The following is a 17,274-nucleotide window of genomic DNA, read 5'->3' as shown; positions in this document are numbered from 1 at the left end:
TGACACCTAACGTCTCTTTAGGAAACATGGTGACATGTCGGAGTGCGCTGTGCTCTTTTGACTTTCTGAGCACATTCAACATACACGGGACAGTGAACTTCATTTTACATATTAAAAATGGGGCATTATTCAGTTACTACAGACACCTAATGGACATGTACTACAGTATATCATATATGCTGGTGGTTTACATTCAGGTATGTTTTATGCTTTTTAACATATTGTCTTAGCAGAAGGAAATCATGCAAATTTGAGCATGGATTTAATGACCTTGTGAATGTTTGACTGATGATAAATGGTGGGGACTGATATATCTACCCGTTCAAATGTATTGTAGATTCAGTGTAAACCTGTCCTTGTCTCATCTGATTGTGAGGTTAATGTAATGACATGTTTATATGTTTGTACCACAGTAGCCGGCAGGTTTTTGTCGTGGCAGTAGGCAGCAAAAAAGTCAAATTTAGGCCAAAATGTTCCACTAGTGAGCCATTAATGTACTTGCTTAACTTATCATGGATGATGTAGTTTCATACTATGTTTTAGCTTGTCAAGATGAAAGCTCATATGACCAGACAGCTTTAGTACTCCAACAATTTCCAGTTTCTGGGTCAGTCAAGACAAGTTAATCAAACGTTAAAGCAGAAAATCCACCCGGAAACACCTTAACAACATTAACAGCTTCTCTGATGCTGTTTTGTTGTTTGTTATTTCCTTGCAGATAGCCAAACTGTGACAATGTGTCATTACATTGAGAAAATGCCAACATATACAACATATGGAGGTTTGTGGTTGAAAGTGTTTCAAAAGCATCAACTGTAAACATCATGTTTAGGTGTTAGACCATCAACACCCAAAAGACAGGGATGTTTCTCTCTGGAGCTGCCATATAGCACCAACAGTCAACAGTCAAACAGGGAGATATCAACTGGAGAAGAAGTATATCGATTATATCTGACTCTCCATCCCACAGTAGCCTCAATAGACCAGAATGCAATGCAGCCACAGGACAGCTTTGTTCTGAGTTTTTCTGTCAGTCAGAACAACTGTCACTCTCTTTTTACTATCTTTGTGTCACTTTCCACCCACAGCTAAAAATAAACCTATACCTGTTATCTGCAGTTGTCAAAAGGCATTCTGGGAAATGTAGAAAGTCACTAACTGAAGAAGAAATAGATGATACATGTTGATATAAAAAAAAAAAAAGTAGGTACACCAATTACAACACTTCACCACAACATAAGAAATTTTTTTTTGTTGAAAAATCACAGATTGGTATAACAGTGACTGAGGGTTACCAAGAGTTCGTTTGTCTCTTTTGGAGTCGGAGGTTTCCAATGACTAACATCTCCTTGTGATGTGCATAAGCGCAACACACTATGTTTGACCAATAGTCCTCCTTTGACTTTTCCACTTGAGGAGATTGCATTTATTTTCACAGTTATTGCTGTAATTAGAAGTAGGTTAAACTTCCTCACCATTCTTTTCATTAAAATCAGCTCCAACTTTATCTGACCTTATCTTTCTCTATCATTTCTGATGGGTCGGTGTTACTGAGATTTCACTGACTGAATGAGATGTTTAAACCTGTCCATCTGTTCCGTGGCCTCTGAAAAGGTCTTATGAGGTAACTGCAGCTTCAGTTTCAGTTTCATATGTACTGCACATATGAGATTTTAAAAGCTATGGCAATGGTGTACAGTGTAACAGTCCTTGCTTGGTTTTCATAGGAAGCTAGGCAGATATATTTTTTCCATGTGTGTGTATCCTAGTAGGTTCACATACCATTGTCGCTTTGCTCTCCACTCACTAATCACTGTTATTGCTTTGGTGATTCACACATTCAGGATTCAGGCATTTGTTTCAGACAGTATGGCAATACAGCATGAATCTGTGTATCTCGCATTAAGACTTGTTTGCACACTATGTGTCTGATGTCCAAAGTATTTGTATGCTACAGAAATGCCACTGTGTTTCATCAGTGACTGCATAGTCATAGAGAAGTCTCCACGCAGGAGCCATGTCTGTGGAACGACCTGTGGTTGCGGCAGTTCTCGCTGCAGTGGACGATGAGCACTGGGTAGCAAAGTGCGTCCTCATAGTCTGGGGGTTCCTCATCATCTGTGGTGAGACGCTCTGATAGGCAGCGGGTATTTTCACTGGGGCTTTCTTGGTCGTCCAAACTGCCGCTCCTCCAGAAGCAGCTGCGTTGGGAGCCGTAGCGCCGGGCCAGGGAGAACCGACTGCCGCTGAAGGGGATGCGGGAGCTGGCACCAGTGCAGATGCTGAGGGCGCTCCTGGAGAACACTGAGGAGCAGCTGATGGCTCTGTGGCAGCGCTCACAATTCTGACGAACCCCATTGAAGCTGGATGGGCACTGGGCCAGGTCCATGAGGCCGGCTTCTGAGTAGCTGGGCACCAGCTGCTGGTTGGAACGAATGTGCCATTCCAGTTCAGTACTGTCTATGGTGTTAACACGAGGGATACGACGCCAATACGGTCGATCGTCACATGGGGTCACAGGGAGGTAATCGTGGCCAAAGAGCTTCTCTACACGATAGTGGACATATGCCGTACGATACTCTGTAAAGACTCTGAGAGGCCAGGAGAAAGTGAGGAAGGAGGCAAACCAGAAGACATAGTGGGACAGATACCAGGGGTGGTGCTCTGGGTCAGACAGCACCAGGACATACTCCTTCAGGTCAATGTTTTTCAGGTGCATGCCCTCCCTTGCCTCCATGTAGTCATCAAGGCCCTCATTATCAGTGAAAAACCTTGCTCGTTGTGTAAGGTAGGAATTCTCTGACTCTACGTTGGCAAAGCTAAAGCACTTGGTGAAGCGCATCTTTGTAAGAGCAGATTTCTCCAAGCCCAGCAGCTGTTTGGAAACATCTTTAACACCACAGTGACTGTAGTCAAATTCAGCTTCTGCCACATGGGTGTTGACACGTTCGTGGTAAACCTGGGTACTGGTGTAAGCGTCTCCATTACGGTAGCGTGTGACTTGCCGAGTTCGGCGAACGTAGTGGTAGCTTATGGCCTTCCACCAGATGCAGGGTTTAGCTTGTTGCATCCTCTGGATTCGCTCATAGATGCCCTCAACATCCACTTTGTGCTGCAGCTCATTCTTCACGTGACAGTGCCAGCACTCCACAAGATAGACCAAATAGAGCATGCCCAGCAGGGCCAGAGGGATGTAGATGTAGCCATCAGAGCATGGGGTGTCATGGTACATCATGGATTTCCCTTTGAAGGCACTGTCAAAGGTGAGGCGGGTCACCTTGGTGACATGACACCAAACCATCGCTCCCATGCAGCCATACATGAGGATGGACAGGAGCAGGCATTTCCAGAAACTCTCCCGACACAGAGACTTGCTCAGAGATTGCTTCAGGGGTCTTTGCTATTGAATCAAAACAAAACAAAAGAGGAAGTGATAAAGACTGTTGTCATGTTAATTATCACCCACTTCAATGTCCTGTTGCACACTGCAACATCTGTGGCACAGTCAGGATTTTTAATGGATTTAATGGATTAAAATGAATGAATGGGTCATGCTCCCAGTAGTAACACTCACAGATTAGAAAATTCCTTGCAAAGACAATCAGTCAGACTGCTTGCAGAGTGGATGACAAGAAAGACATGCCATTTTATAGCTATGATGAACAGCTGTTTGACAGGTACTGAGCTACAGGCCCACTACAGCCCATGAGGAATGAAAGACAGGTGAAGAGGCTGTTTGGTTAATCACCAATCACGTGCTTGCATTTTACTGTAAAATTATTACTGCAGGCTACAAGATAATATAAATCGGCCCATTGCAAATTGTTGGCTAACTAATGAGATGATTTCCAGTAAGACAAACAATTCACCTGCAGTGTGTTGCAGCCTGCACACCGTGCACATGGATTCATTAAAGCTCTGCGACAGGATCTGACAAACAGGTTATAACAAAAGCCATTTGCTCGTAACAAGTGATGTTGGAAAATAATACCTCCTCTCTGGTGTCCTCCTCGAAAACGGTGGTCGTGCTGCTTTCACTCGCTGTCGCAGCCGATGCTGGAGGGGACATGGTGCTGGGCAGCTATTGATAATAATGACAGGGCGTGGAGTAGGAAGAGGAAGAGATTTCACTACCTTGCTCTGCAGCGTCCCTCAACCAAGACGAGCCACTACATCTGCGATCACACAGAGGCACTCCACCCGAGGAAAAGCCCGAGGCAGGGCGACAGAGGCATGTTGATCGGTGAAGACCCAAAATAAGGGGATCTTTCCGGCGGCAGGAGAATGAAAAAAGCGGGGGTGTGTCTATAGGAGAGCCTGTATCCTACCCTTTACGGTTTAGCTGTCAGTGCCGCAGTAACATGATCGTAGATTATGCTGTATTAGCTGGTCGTCATTACAAAATGAACATGCCCTGCCCCTTAGGGACCACTGTGTGTTTATCGGTGTGAGGAGGGGGGACGCCGTTAGTGGTCCACAGAGCTGGCAGGGTCGCTGTCCATGGTGCTGACTGAGGCAGGTGTACGGTGAGATGTTGTTGCATAAATCTGTCCCTTAAAGGGAAAGTCCACCCTAAAGATGAGTCTTCAGTTGAGTTAGGGGTAGTGAAGTCAACACACAAACAAACAAAAAAATGGACAACGGTTTGTGCTAATCTGGAGATCAGGGTGGTCAGGTGACACTTTTGGTGGAAATCCATTGACAGTGATTCATCCTGATGACTGGATCTGGTTGTTCACTGACTTTTTATAAATACTATCACATGCAAAGGAACGTCTGAGATTATGGTTGTGAATTAGTAAATAACCTTAATCAAATCAGTAGTGTCCTCAGAGTTGCACCAATACTACACAAATTAAATCTTGCTTCGATTTTGGGGTGGATTTTTTTCCTTTTAAGCCTTACAAAATAAGATAACCACAATTGGTATGAATAAACTGTAATAGAAAAATCACAAAATGTTAACAATTTGTCCGAAGAATTGTATTAATACTTAAATCCATCAAATCCAAGTCATTCATTAGTTATTCCTCCACTGTGGCCTCATATGGTTTTGACTTCTCTGAGTAAAAGTATTATTACCACCATGTTAAAATTCTCTAGTAAAAGTTCTGCATTTAAAGTTTTACTTCAACAAAAGTACAGAAATATTATCAGTAAAATCTACTGAAAGTATTAAATGAGCTGATTGGCACATAACTCTTTAGATAATTGATAAGTCATTGAAGTTATTTAGCTAGTTACAGCTTCGTAATTGTGAAGATTTGCTGATTTTCTTTGTCTGATCTGTGAATAAACTGAATGTAATGTAATGGGTTTGGGACATTTGGAAACAACAACTTGGGTTTTGAGATTTTGCGATGGCCATTTTTCTTTACTGTTCTGTCATTTTATAGACCAAACAATTAATGGCTTAATTGAGAAAATAATCGGCAGGTTATAATGCAGAAAATTCCCCCTATATTATTATAGTTGTGTAGTAGTGCTAATTTCAATTTATTTACATTCCATTTGTTACGGTAATCTATTGATAAAGAATCATATTTTTATATATATTATATTCATGTAAAATCAGCCTCTGTAAAGTAGCAACTATATATTTCAGGTAGTGGAGTAGACCTACAACTAAATATACTGAAATGTGAAAGTAGCATAAAATGCAAATACTTAAGTTAAAATAAAAACGAGTATCTCAAGTGTTTTGGTGTGAAAACTCATGAAATCCCCAAAAAAGTGAATCAGTGCCAGGAAGTGTTCAAAACTCCCTTTTATCTCCCCCGTTGTACTTTAAATCAAAAATGTCACGTTTCATGTTCAGTGATGGATAAAAAGTGGAGTAAACCACATTAGATCAGTGAGCTGCGTTACTTGGTGCATGCTGTGTTGTAAACCGAAAACAAGCACTTCTTGGAGAGAGAAGATAAAATCTACACCAGTTCCATTACTGATATACAGCTGAAAATTGAACACGAATACCAGCAGTTGCATTAGTAATGTTACATTATGTTAGCATGTAAAATATTTCTTAGTATAATGTAATGAACAAGCAGCAGCTGTTTCTTGATACCAGTGTACTACAGATAAAATCTACTGTAATGCAGTAGAAGCACATATCTACCTCTTAAAACAAAGGTAGCATTATAAAGTTACCATTTATTTATATGTGGCATTATGGATCAGACATAATATGAAGCATACCCCATCTAGTGTGAACATCATTTAAAAATGCTTACAAAAACATGTATGTTCACATAATTAAGCCTTAAGCCATGAAAGAGACTCCACCGAATATCAAAATCACAGGGTCAAGAGAAGTTTAGTTATAGTTTGTTTAGCTGTTTAAGTTACAAGTCACTCGCTGTTAGTGATATGTATGCATGGGCAAAAGTTTAGTAGCACATTTAAAAAAACATATTAGACATATATAACAGTTTGCTAATGTTTTGCACATTTAGAAATGGTTCATATGAGAGGTTTCAAATGTTTTTAAATGTACATACATACATATGTGTGCTTATAGCAAGTTATTTACTACTTCAATTTGTTTATCCATGAGTCTGAATCAAAGAACTGGACCATTGTTACTCTGTAAAGCTGTAGTGCTTTAAAAGTAATAGGGGGTTATAGAAGAAGACACGGAAAAGTTTGTTTTTAACCAGACACTTGTAAATTACATTTACTGTAAGTGAGGAGTCCTGGTGTAGACCAAACTGCAAGACAATCTTCAGCTGGAGGGCTGTTTCTTCCTGTTGTCCACACTGTGCTATTTCCAGTCTGTTTACTCCTTCTCCCAGGGTCTCCTTTTCTGATGACGAAGGGAGCTCTTAAAGGGAAAGAGAATAAAGGTTATGGCTGAACAGCAGCGTCAGGACTCTCCATAGGACGATAATCTTCATCTGTGAGACAGCCACATGCAGGAAAGTGAAGCCTTGAATTGCTTTGTGCCAGAGCTACTTACAGAGTACATGTTGGAGAGGTTGTTGAAAAGCACTTGGCCTGCGCTCACTTTGTTCCTCACTCCTCGTATGGTCCCATTCTTGCTGCAGATATTGATGCGTTTGTTGCTGAAGAGCATCTCTCTCTTGGCACTGGCGTACAAAAGCAGGTCATCAGGTTCGCAGCCATTCTCGTCCATCGCAGTCTCCACCACCAGACCGCTCAGGTGGCTGTTGGCCTCACTGTTGGGGAGTGAGCTCCCCTGTTCTGCCTCCGGGGTGCTGGTGCAGTCAGAGTCCACTGAGTCCGCCACTGAGCCGCACCAGGCCGTTTCATCCTTGAACACCTCCGCCAAGACTCGGCCGCTGTTGGCAGATGCTACTCTAAACCTGACTGTTTTCACAGCCTTCTCTTTCTCCTGTTTCACCTTTGGCCCCTCCATTAAAATACAAGAATGTCTCACATGCTTCACATCCCATTCAGAAAAGCCAGACAGCCTGAGACATAGTGGTGTGCAATTATCAAACAACAATATCCTCATTGACTTGTCAAAAGGAGCTGAAAATACCCGAGTACAAAAACTAGACACCCAAATGCTTAACAATAGATGAGCTTCTGCCATGGTAACAGCTAAAACAGCCAAACAGTAAATTGATATTACCATGTTCAATAATTGATCAAGGTTAGTTTTCAAACAGCAGATAGACTACAGACCTAGTGGCCAGTCTTTAGGAGATATACACCCAGGATATGGTCTGCTAAGCTCTCTGACTACACATTTACCCTCAAAGCACCTTCCAGTACCCTCATCTGACCCTGCAGTGATCTAGAGAGCACAAATTTAGCAAATATTTACCCACTTTCTTTTACATATTTCTTGTATTTCAGCTCAAAGGTCAAGTGTTTTCTCAGTAACCTTTTCAAATGTATTCTTGTATCTTATTTTTTTTTTATCATAATGGAATACAAAGATCAATCATATATATAGCTTTAGAGAGAGTGCTAATTTTGAATAATCTTCAAATATTAGTCAAGAAGGAGTATATATATATATAATAAAGAAATAATAATAATCTATTGCGCTAGGCAATGATTATCTCTCTGTCATCAGACGGTTATTTGAGCTCTATAATTGTCTGTGTCTTGGTGGCACATGAGATACATTATATTGTACAATATCAAGTGGTTTTACATAGATTGATAATTCTGGCTTTATTTACAATGAAACTAATTATCAGCATTATAGTATTATCTGAAGTCCTCTAATAATATTTGTGTATTTGTTTGTTTGTTTGTTTGTTTGTTTGTTTGTTTGTGTGTTTGTATTCTTTTTATTCTATTATTTTTAAAATTTTTTAATTGATTGATTTCTTGCAAAATGCGAGGATCATTTGCACCACGTTACCAACCAGAATCAAAAAGAAGAAGAAGAATCGAAAACTCAAAGCTGTAATTCCCCTCCCCTCCTGTAGGTGTCAGTAACACAGTGTTACTGATGCACCAACAGCCACCACAGAAGCCGGAGACACACACGTGCAGCACAGTGTCAACATGGGGAAGAGGAGGCAGAATAAACAACTTTTCACTAATTTATCCAAAAAACAGAAGAAACACTTGAAGGAGTTTGGAGAGGAGCATCCGTTTCATGATGTGTAAGTAGCACAGCGAACTCCGGCCTTAATAGTTAAGCTTTTTTGTTAGCCAGCAAGCTAAATTACACTTAGCCTACACTGGATAATGTTAGCTATAGTTATGTGTTATTATTAAAAGCATAACGCTAATATTGTTCGAAGGAGCCCGCTAACGAAAGCCTAACCTTATTAACCGATATGTTCCTCCCTAATATTGTTCAGTTAAATTAAAAATGAAAAAAAAAAAGATTTTTAGGCTACCATACATGAAAAGAACCACAGAATAGTGTAATGTTAATGTAAACCTAATGTGGTTCTTTATTGTTTCTAATTAGCAAGTTGGCTAGCAGCTGAAAGCGAATAAAAATATCAGTAGCATAAGATTAAAGTTAACTTTAGCATTACTCCAACATTATCATCACTCCATAAACTTGTGCAATAACCTCTGCCTATCCTATATCTGCAATATATATATTTACAATAGCAAGCCAAAGTGAATGCAGAGATACTTATTTTTATTCACGTCTCTTCCCTGGAAACTTGTCTCTTAATAACATAGACCTGAATAATCAGTGTTACTGTAAAGAAACATGGTGATGAACATGATGCTTGATTTTAGGAAATACTGATGACTGGCAAGATGTTGCTCTAGATTTGGCCTCCTCCAACACCTCTCTTCCTCTCTTAAATCGCAAAATTGCAATCCTAAATACATCCTAATTAATTCACTCATGTGTGACTAGAACAGTACTTTACTTTTTCCCTACATACTCCTTGAGTGTCTTCAAGCAGCCCAAACCAAGAGCTTTGTAACATGTCATTATACGTTTGTCTTCAAATATTTGTTGTCTAAATAGCTTTTTCTCTCTTTGTGTTTTTTTCAGTGTCAATGAAAAACCTGAAAGAACTGAAATAGTGGAGCTGGTGAGTAAAACTGTGCACGTCATAAACCCCAACTTAAGCAACATAAAATTTATGATTGTTCTAACTGTAACTGTAACACAGATGAAGACGTGTTTTCAGTGTTAGTAAATGTTTCTAAAAGAAATCTTGGACCATCCACTCATTGATAGACTCCAGTTTTAGTTTATTGATAATTGAAAAGTGTTGTGTCATCACGTGTGTTACAGTTAGCAAGCCCTGAACAATCTGATGCTGAACCTGAGGAGCTGGAGGAGGAAGAGGAGGAACCAGAGCAGAAATCAGCCTACCAGAAACTTCTGTCAACTCTCAGCCGACCTGACGGCAACAACCAGAGTGAAGAGGAGGAAAGCAGCGATGATGAAGAGGAGGAAGAAGAAGAGGAGCTTCTTGGTGAAGGTGAGTTGTTTATTTCCAGAATATCTTGTTGGGACTATATTTGCATTTGACTGAATACCAATCCGCTTTTTCTTGTAGAGAACAGTGACGGAGTTGGAGATGAAAGTGACGATGGTGATGAAGATGAAGATGAAGATGAAGGTGGAGAGGAGGAACTTGCAGACAAAGATGAAGCTCAGACCGAAGTGGTAGAAGTAGAGGAGGAGGAGGAGGAAGAGGAAAAGGAGAAAGGAGATGAAGAGTTCGTAGATAAAGAACATGAGTCCCAATTCTGTCTGGAGACCAACTTCACGGGTCAAGGCGAACAAGAGGACACTGAAAGCACCGCAGAGCATGAAGACAGGAAGGGTAAAAAAGGAGTGAATAATTCCTCTTCAAAATAAAAGTTTTCTGTTGGTTTTGTCAAATACAACACACTGAATTAGTTGTTTTTAAAGATTTTGTGTGGTTGTATTTTTCAATTAAGTAAATATCTTGCTGAATTAGAAAAACTTAAGGAATATGATGTGACTACAGTGTGTTGTACTGTTTTTATCCTCTCTGTGCAGACATGTTTTTACAGCATTTGGACATGGAGCTTGGTGAAGAGGATGTGCAGAAGATAACATCTGGCAGCAAAGCCAAGACTCAGATCACGGTATTAACTACATAATTTCATTATATCTACCAATGAGCTTTTTTCATTAAATTAAATTTTAACTATAGATTCTATATTTGTCATTCTATTAATTAGTGGCCAAAATTGGGCTCCCTACTCTGTACCAATCCTCTGGACAAGTTTGGACCCATTGGCCCTCAGAAAGACACAAACCTCCCAGTTTTCCACAAACTGCTGGAGTCCTGCTGTAAGGATCGAAACCAGACCTCTAATGCTAAGGGGGTGGCTGAAGAGATCAGCCCTCTCCAGCAGGAGCTGCTGGCCCTCATGGGCTCCTACAAGGACCTATACCACTCAGAGATGTGTCCTCTGAATGAGGGCCCTCAGGTGCGCAGTGCATACTGCATCCATGTGCTCAACCACGTGCTGAAGGCCAACTCCCAGGTCCTGGCTCATAACGCCCAGCTAAGAGAGCAGAAAACTCAGACTAAACCCGGAGCTGAGCCACAAGACGAACCCAGAGATCAGGGTCTGACGCGGCCCAAGGTAAACTATTGTTTGGTTCCTTAACAGCGCTTCATTTTACATCAGGAAATGATTAATTAATTTATAATTAGTCTTCCTCCAATGCTCTTTTTTGAGTTCTCTTTCAGTCACAAATACCAAGAGCAGGGTCAAGTAGTAAATGAGTTGCTGATTTCATACAGACTGTGAGGGTAAATCTTACAGTAGCTTCAGAAAGTATTCAGACCTCTTCATTTTTTGCACATTTGATTGTGAGAGTCTTTAACTGCTGTGAGCTATCACATGCCTTTTACTCAAAGTGGCTTCCCTGTAGTTGCACCACCATAAAAGCCTGATTGATGGAGTGCCGTTGAGATGGTTGTCATTCACCTTCACCTTTTTAACCTCTGTTAGAGTGACCGTTGAATTCTTGGTCACCTCCCTGACCAAGGTACTTCTTTCCTGGTTAATCAGTTTGACTGAACAACCAACTATAGGAAGAGCCCCACTCAAAGCTTCAGAGCTGGTTTTTTACCCTTGCTATGAGCTGACCACAGATTGAAGTGCCACAGTAAAGGGTTTGAATACTTTTGCAAATGAGAGATTTCAGTTTTTTAATTTTAATAAATTAGCAAAAAGTTATAAAAACACATTTTCTCTTCATCATTGTGGTTTTATTGAGTGTAGACAACACAATAAAGTGTACAAAAAGTGAAGTAGTTACACATTGTACATCTTAAGATTTCACTGAAACTTGAAAGTTTTACCTGCTGTAAGCAATCCCCCCTGCCTGTTTGTATGTAGGAAAAAAAAATCACATTTCACCCTGAACAGCATGAATTATCTGAGAGTACCTCACTTATTGCATTGTTGAGTTTGATTTGAACTGAGGGTCGCAGCAGCAGAATGGGTCACTGTATCCCCTCAGGATTATTTATGTTGTCCAGTAAATAAATGCTATCCCCCATTATCACTGATCAAAATGCTTCCACTTAGCCACAGATGTTCAAAACACGATATCTTACCTCCTTCCTGTCAGCTGCTTTGTCATAATAACAGTTATGAATGTGTCAGGTCCTGATTCTCGTGCCGTTCCGCGGTGGAGCTCTGAGAGTCATCCAGACCTTCATCAGCCTGCTGGAGACCAAAGGCAAGAAGATGGTGGTCAGCAACAAGAAGAGGTTCAAGGAGGAGTTTGGAGAAGATGCAGATGACCAGCCATCCAATCTACAGAGACCAGATGATTACCACGCTATTTTCTCAGGCAACGTTGATGATCACTTCAGGATAGGTACAGTCGGACAAAAAAAAGAAGTCAACCCACTTTTGGAAAAACTCTTAAGCTTTCCGGTCTGAGGCCCTGTTGTTGTCTTCTCTCTCCTCACCAGGTGTCTCCATTGTGAAAGGCAGTATGCGTCTGTACGCCCCCTTCTACTCCTCAGACATCATCATCGCATCTCCCCTCGGCCTGCGCACAGTGCTGGGAGCTGAAGGAGACAGTAAGAGAGACTTTGACTTCCTGTCCTCCATCGAGCTGCTGGTGGTGGACCAGGCAGATGTCTTCCTCATGCAGAACTGGGAACACGTCCTGGTAAGAATACCAACAGGTTCAAAATGGCACATTTGTGCATGATGCCATCTCTCTATAAGAGCATCAACTTTAGTTTTATACTGCTGGAAACATGTAGCGCCATCTGCTGTCCAACAACCATGAGATAAATCAAAACATTTTACATTTTCACCTCTTAGAACTCGCTTGAGAAAAACAATCAATAACTAAATGTTTTTGAGAAATTACTATTGTGAACTCTTTTCTGTATGTTTGATTTCTTATGAAACATCACATTGTCCACCCCCACCAGCATGTGATGAAGCACATGAACCTGCAGCCGCTGGACTCCCATGGAGTGGACTTCTCCAGGGTGAGGATGTGGAACCTGAACAACTGGGCCAGACACTACAGGCAGACGCTGGTGTTCAGCTCCATCCAGGAGCCACAGATTAACAACATCCTCACCAAACACTGCGCCAACTACCGCGGACAGGTACTCCACTTTATACACTTTACACCCAATATTGCACCAGCTCCCTAAGACTTAACATTGAGAGCAGGCTGCAGTTTTAGATCAACACATCATTAAGAGGCAGAAATGACCTCATGAGTTGAGAGTATCCCCAGTGGTTGGAGCAGCAACACTTAATTTCTTTTCTGTGGTCTGCGAGATATCCCAAGACAGCCGTGGTATTTTAATAAATACAGTTTTTTGTCATTTACTTTGTCATTTGATGTTAAAGTTAGTAAATAATTGATGTTTTTTTGTCTCAGATTGCCACTAAGAACATGCCAAAAACAGGTTCCATCTGCCAGGTGCTGGTTCAGCTGCCTCATGTGTTTCAGATGTTCTCCTCTGACAGCTTCATGGACCACGATGCTAGGTAAGATCATCCAGCAGGTGAACCATCACAGCCTGACTATTTAACTATCGGCTGTTGTTGACTGAGATTCTTATTAAAGACGCTCTGTAGAGTTTTGTTGTAAATGTTATATATTGCAAAAGTTAAATTTACATTCAGTGTTATTCACCAAAACGCACTATGTGACCTTGAGGCCCAAAAACTTGTTGAGTGCACTTCCTTCATCACCTATTTTAAATCAAACATTGTTGTCTACATCCATGTTTGCCGGTCAGAACTCTTCTTCTTCTTGGCCTTTGATGATGCATCGCAGCATAGCTTTGTGCATTACCACCTCCTGTAGATCAGTAGAAGAGTGTGAAACCATTAGCGGCATGTGAATCGCATCACGCACGTCCACATGTGTGCACCTGCACAGGAAACAAAACAAAGACCCACTTGTAAAAAAAAATAAAAATAAAAACTCTAGTGCTACCAGAGGTCAAAAACTCCACAAAGAAACTTTAATTGTCAAAGATTAATGTTCACTGTTTCTTTTCTTTTCCATGAAAACAAACACACCTCTGCCCTCTCCCTCTTTCTTTACAGCAGCATTTATCTCTCATTTCTTTCCTTTAGGTTTATTATTTCATTTTTAGCTGTCAAACTAATCAGTTGTGCCCGTCATCTAGATTGATTTCTTTCTTTTGAGGTGTTTGGTGTATGACCCTTGTGCTTGTCTGATCAACATTTTTAATTATCTTTACCTATGTCTGATTTAGAGCAAATTAGTCGAGGAGAGCTTGACAAATGATTGGTTGTTTCCTAATGATACTTAAATGTGTTTTATATCCTCCCATCCTGCCCTTAGGTTTCAGTTCTTTGTAGACAAAGTGCTACCTCAGTACAGGGACTCAGTTATGTCCCACACTCTGATCTACATCCCCTCTTACTTCGACTATGTCCGACTGCGCAACTACATGAAGAAAGAGGAGATAAACTTTGCCAGCGTCTGCGAGTATTCCAGCAAATCAGAGGTGTCCCGAGCCAGGCATTTCTTCCAGAAAGGGGAGAAACAGTTCCTGCTCTTCACTGAACGCTTCCACTTCTACAAGAGGTCAGTTCTTTTTAACGCTCCATCAGGCAGCCACTCATGTGTTAGGTTCTCTGTCTGATTTGAGGGAGAGTGAGGGCCAGTCAGCTAGTAAATCTCCCCCGTAGCACGTAGCAGGAGTGTTGTCCTGCTGAAAAAACACTGGCTATTCAGTGGATCACACTAGACCTCGCTAACCATGAGGCGACCCATGGATATGATGAGCATTCAGGGGATATTGATTCCTGGAATAATCAGTAGTAGAGGGTTTAAAGACAGTAATCTTTTAAAATTTTTCACCAACTGCAGTAACACCTGAAGGAAACAGATGTCATCTCTTGTACACAGTTGAAAATTTAGATGTCTATGTGTATTTGTGAAGAGCCAAAGCAATTCAAGCCCCTCTCTCTAGTTTATTCATGTCAATGTGACAGGAAGTCATACTCTGGTTTCTTCATTGTATTCTGTTAAAAACAAAAACACAGGGGCGTCGAGTGGCGCAGTGGGTTGAGCAGGCGCCCCATATGTAGAGCCTACAGTCCTCACTGCAGTCGGCCCCGGTTCGAATCCTGCATCGGACGGCCCTTTACTGCATGTAATTCCCCCTCTCTGCCTCCCCGTTTCCTGTCTCTCTCTACTGTGCTATCAAATAAAGGCATAAAAAGGCCAAAAAAATATACTTAAAAAAAAAAACAAAAAACATTTTTTGTAATTAGATTAAAATTGTACCTTAGTTTTAGTTCATCTATTTATTTCATAGGGACAAAGCAATTTAACATAGCTCCAGGCCAGAACATGAAACCGATGTGTGAGAGTTTATAGCTAAAAACCACAATACACTACAGATAAGGAAGTAGACTAAAATACTGTACTGAAATGCATTGATTGTGATATACAGTCCAAAAAAAGAGACAACAGCAAACAAAGCAAACAGACAAATAAAGCAATTGATAGTATCATACAGTTACTGTACAGATGCATAGTCTAAAAAGAGACAACAGCAGCACAACAAGCAGACAAATAGTGAAACAAAACAATTAACAATATGATACTATCGGCTCAAAATGAGTACGGCTCTGGTTTGCTTTTAACCAACACTTAACTGTTGCTGTAAAATAATGTATGTCTGGAGTTAATTTGATTTCAGCTGGTAACAAGTTGACAGCCCTTTATGGAGAAAGCTGAGTGTCAAAATTTTGGTCTTTGATGTGGTATCTTGCTGTTGCCATTCACCACGCTCCTAGTTACTCTGTTACTGTCTTGCCTTTGAATATATCTGGAAAGTGACCTCAAACATGAATATAATTCTTCTCTCTGAACATATGCTAATAGAGTCATTACACAAGCTACTGCAACACTCCTGCTGATTTTCAGTGTGTCTGCAGGTCCTTAAAAGTCTTGAACATTGAATTCAGTTTCCTCAAAAAAAGCCGTAGAAGGTAAAAAAAAAAAAAAAAAATCATAGTTGTAAAATGTTTGTATATCAGCCAGCAGTGTATAGCTATAGCTGAAAACTGAAAAAATGTGATGAAATTAATAAACAATTTTAGACCATATCGTTTCTACTGTGAAACAGGGATTAAATTGTCATGGATTTAAGTCTTAAAGTAAACTTGGTGAGCCCTGCAGGAACCCTGACCTCTGCCCTCTGTTATTCAGGTACAACATCAAAGGGATCAGGAACCTGATATTTTACGGATTGCCCTCCTTCCCCCACTTCTACAGCGAGGTGTGTAACATGCTGGCAGCGGGGGGTCAGGGGGAAGAGGCCAGCTGGACCTGCACTGCCCTCTACTCCCGCTACGATGCCCACAAATTGGCTGCCATCGGCGGAGCCCAGCGAGCCGGACAGATGCTGCACTCCAACAAGACTGTTCACCTCTTTATCACAGGAGGGGAGGATAAGGCCTCCTGATGGAGCTGGAGGGATAGAAGAGGGACCGCAGGTAGATAATTACTGTACATATAAGATCCCATCAGGATCTATGTGATTACACGAGGATGACCCTGGACCCTGGACCCTGCTGACTGCAGGTCTGTGATGGTGGACTGTTTTGACACGTTACCTGGTTTCACCTCAAAAAAGTGCTAATCAGGAAAAGATAAGAATTCACTCTATTATATTTGGACATTAACTAGAACATGCCGGAGGAACAAAACATGTTTATTGTCTTTGTTTGATGTCTCACAGCTGGACACCGTCCAGAAACATCAAGCCACAAGAGATCATAAAGCATTGTTCTGGTTGGTAAATTCTGTTGTAGCTGATCACTGATAAGATGTTGTAAAAACATCCCTTCCTTGTTTGGATGTGTTTCCAGATTCAGCACAGTATAAATATTTTCTTATATTGATCTATTTCATTACCATTATTTGATAATAGTTCATATTTGTAGCAATGCCTGTCCTGAAAGTGCTAAAATTATCCTCAAATGATAAACTAATGTAATATTGGCTTTTTATACCCAATTTAGAATAGTTTGAAATGACTCCAGGCTGTGTTGCCTGTTTTTGCTGGTAAATCATGTTAGAAATTTTTAGCTAAAGAATATAAGGAATACTTCTTACACTAATGCTCTGAAAAATAATCAGACTCTCTGTGTTGTCACACTCTAACTATGCAAAATGTTTTATTTGAATAGATGAAATACAAGTATACCAACAAGGTATATCTGTGAGCAGGAGAGTGATTTGTGTAATGTCTTTGTGAGTGTGAACCAACCAGAAAAGCCAAATAAAGATATGGGGCCATCACAGATAAGATAAAAAGCAAAACAGCTTCCTGTAAATATTCAGTT

At 40.7% G+C, this 17,274-nt stretch overlaps 3 protein-coding genes across 4 annotated transcripts; 1 reads left to right on the top strand and 2 right to left on the bottom strand.

The window, feature by feature from the left end:
- Positions 1–1,990: 1,990 nt before the first annotated feature.
- On the bottom strand, positions 1,991–4,069 carry LOC111225850 (transmembrane protein 151B-like). Its single transcript, XM_022750888.1, has 2 exons — positions 3,992–4,069; positions 1,991–3,400 (listed from the first exon to the last, which is right to left on the bottom strand). Exons 1-2 carry the CDS (start codon positions 4,067–4,069, stop codon positions 1,991–1,993), a joined length of 1,488 nt encoding a protein of 495 aa, XP_022606609.1.
- A 2,100-nt stretch (positions 4,070–6,169) lies between these two features.
- LOC111226015 (glutaredoxin domain-containing cysteine-rich protein 1-like) lies at positions 6,170–7,611 on the bottom strand. Its single transcript, XM_022751089.1, has 2 exons — positions 6,959–7,611; positions 6,170–6,823 (listed from the first exon to the last, which is right to left on the bottom strand). Exons 1-2 carry the CDS (start codon positions 7,598–7,600, stop codon positions 6,779–6,781), a joined length of 687 nt encoding a protein of 228 aa, XP_022606810.1. The 5' UTR covers positions 7,601–7,611; the 3' UTR covers positions 6,170–6,778.
- An 857-nt stretch (positions 7,612–8,468) lies between these two features.
- On the top strand, positions 8,469–17,236 carry diexf (digestive organ expansion factor homolog (zebrafish)). Of its 2 annotated transcripts, none has more exons than XM_022750653.1 (12): positions 8,469–8,588; positions 9,452–9,491; positions 9,698–9,887; positions 9,966–10,235; positions 10,436–10,524; positions 10,621–11,031; positions 12,064–12,280; positions 12,378–12,580; positions 12,852–13,034; positions 13,316–13,425; positions 14,255–14,500; positions 16,202–17,236. In XM_022750653.1, the coding sequence occupies exons 1-12, from the start codon at positions 8,488–8,490 to the stop codon at positions 16,389–16,391; spliced, it is 2,250 nt and encodes a 749-aa protein (XP_022606374.1). In that variant the 5' UTR covers positions 8,469–8,487; the 3' UTR covers positions 16,392–17,236. The 2 variants fall into 2 exon arrangements, with proteins under 2 accessions (XP_022606374.1, XP_022606373.1); XM_022750652.1 differs by having other exon boundaries at positions 16,136–17,236.
- The last annotated feature ends 38 nt before the right edge of the window (positions 17,237–17,274 follow it).

The sequence above is a fragment of the Seriola dumerili genome, unplaced genomic scaffold (assembly GCF_002260705.1).
Source record: "Seriola dumerili isolate Sdu_G_001 unplaced genomic scaffold, Sdu_1.0 BDQW01000149.1, whole genome shotgun sequence".
Classification (NCBI taxonomy): domain Eukaryota; kingdom Metazoa; phylum Chordata; class Actinopteri; order Carangiformes; family Carangidae; genus Seriola; species Seriola dumerili.
The sequence above is the reverse complement of the archived record's forward strand: the minus strand, read 5'-3'. Positions and strand labels throughout refer to the sequence as shown.

Bases quoted from the DNA above. Each gene is read 5' to 3' on its own strand.
- LOC111225850 (XM_022750888.1), bottom strand. From the start codon at position 4,069: ATGTCCCCTCCAGCATCGGCTGCGACAGCGAGTGAAAGCAGCACGACC. The intron at 3,401-3,991 runs GTATTATTTTCC...TTGATTCAATAG, and splicing joins AGGAGGACACCAGAGAGGAG to CAAAGACCCCTGAAGCAATC.
- LOC111226015 (XM_022751089.1), bottom strand. From the start codon at position 7,600: ATGGTAATATCAATTTACTGTTTGGCTGTTTTAGCTGTTACCATGGCA. The intron at 6,824-6,958 runs GTAAGTAGCTCT...TTTCCCTTTAAG, and splicing joins ACCTCTCCAACATGTACTCT to AGCTCCCTTCGTCATCAGAA.
- diexf (XM_022750652.1), top strand. From the start codon at position 8,488: ATGGGGAAGAGGAGGCAGAATAAACAACTTTTCACTAATTTATCCAAA. The intron at 9,492-9,697 runs GTGAGTAAAACT...CGTGTGTTACAG, and splicing joins GAACTGAAATAGTGGAGCTG to TTAGCAAGCCCTGAACAATC. The intron at 9,888-9,965 runs GTGAGTTGTTTA...TTTTTCTTGTAG, and splicing joins AGAGGAGCTTCTTGGTGAAG to AGAACAGTGACGGAGTTGGA.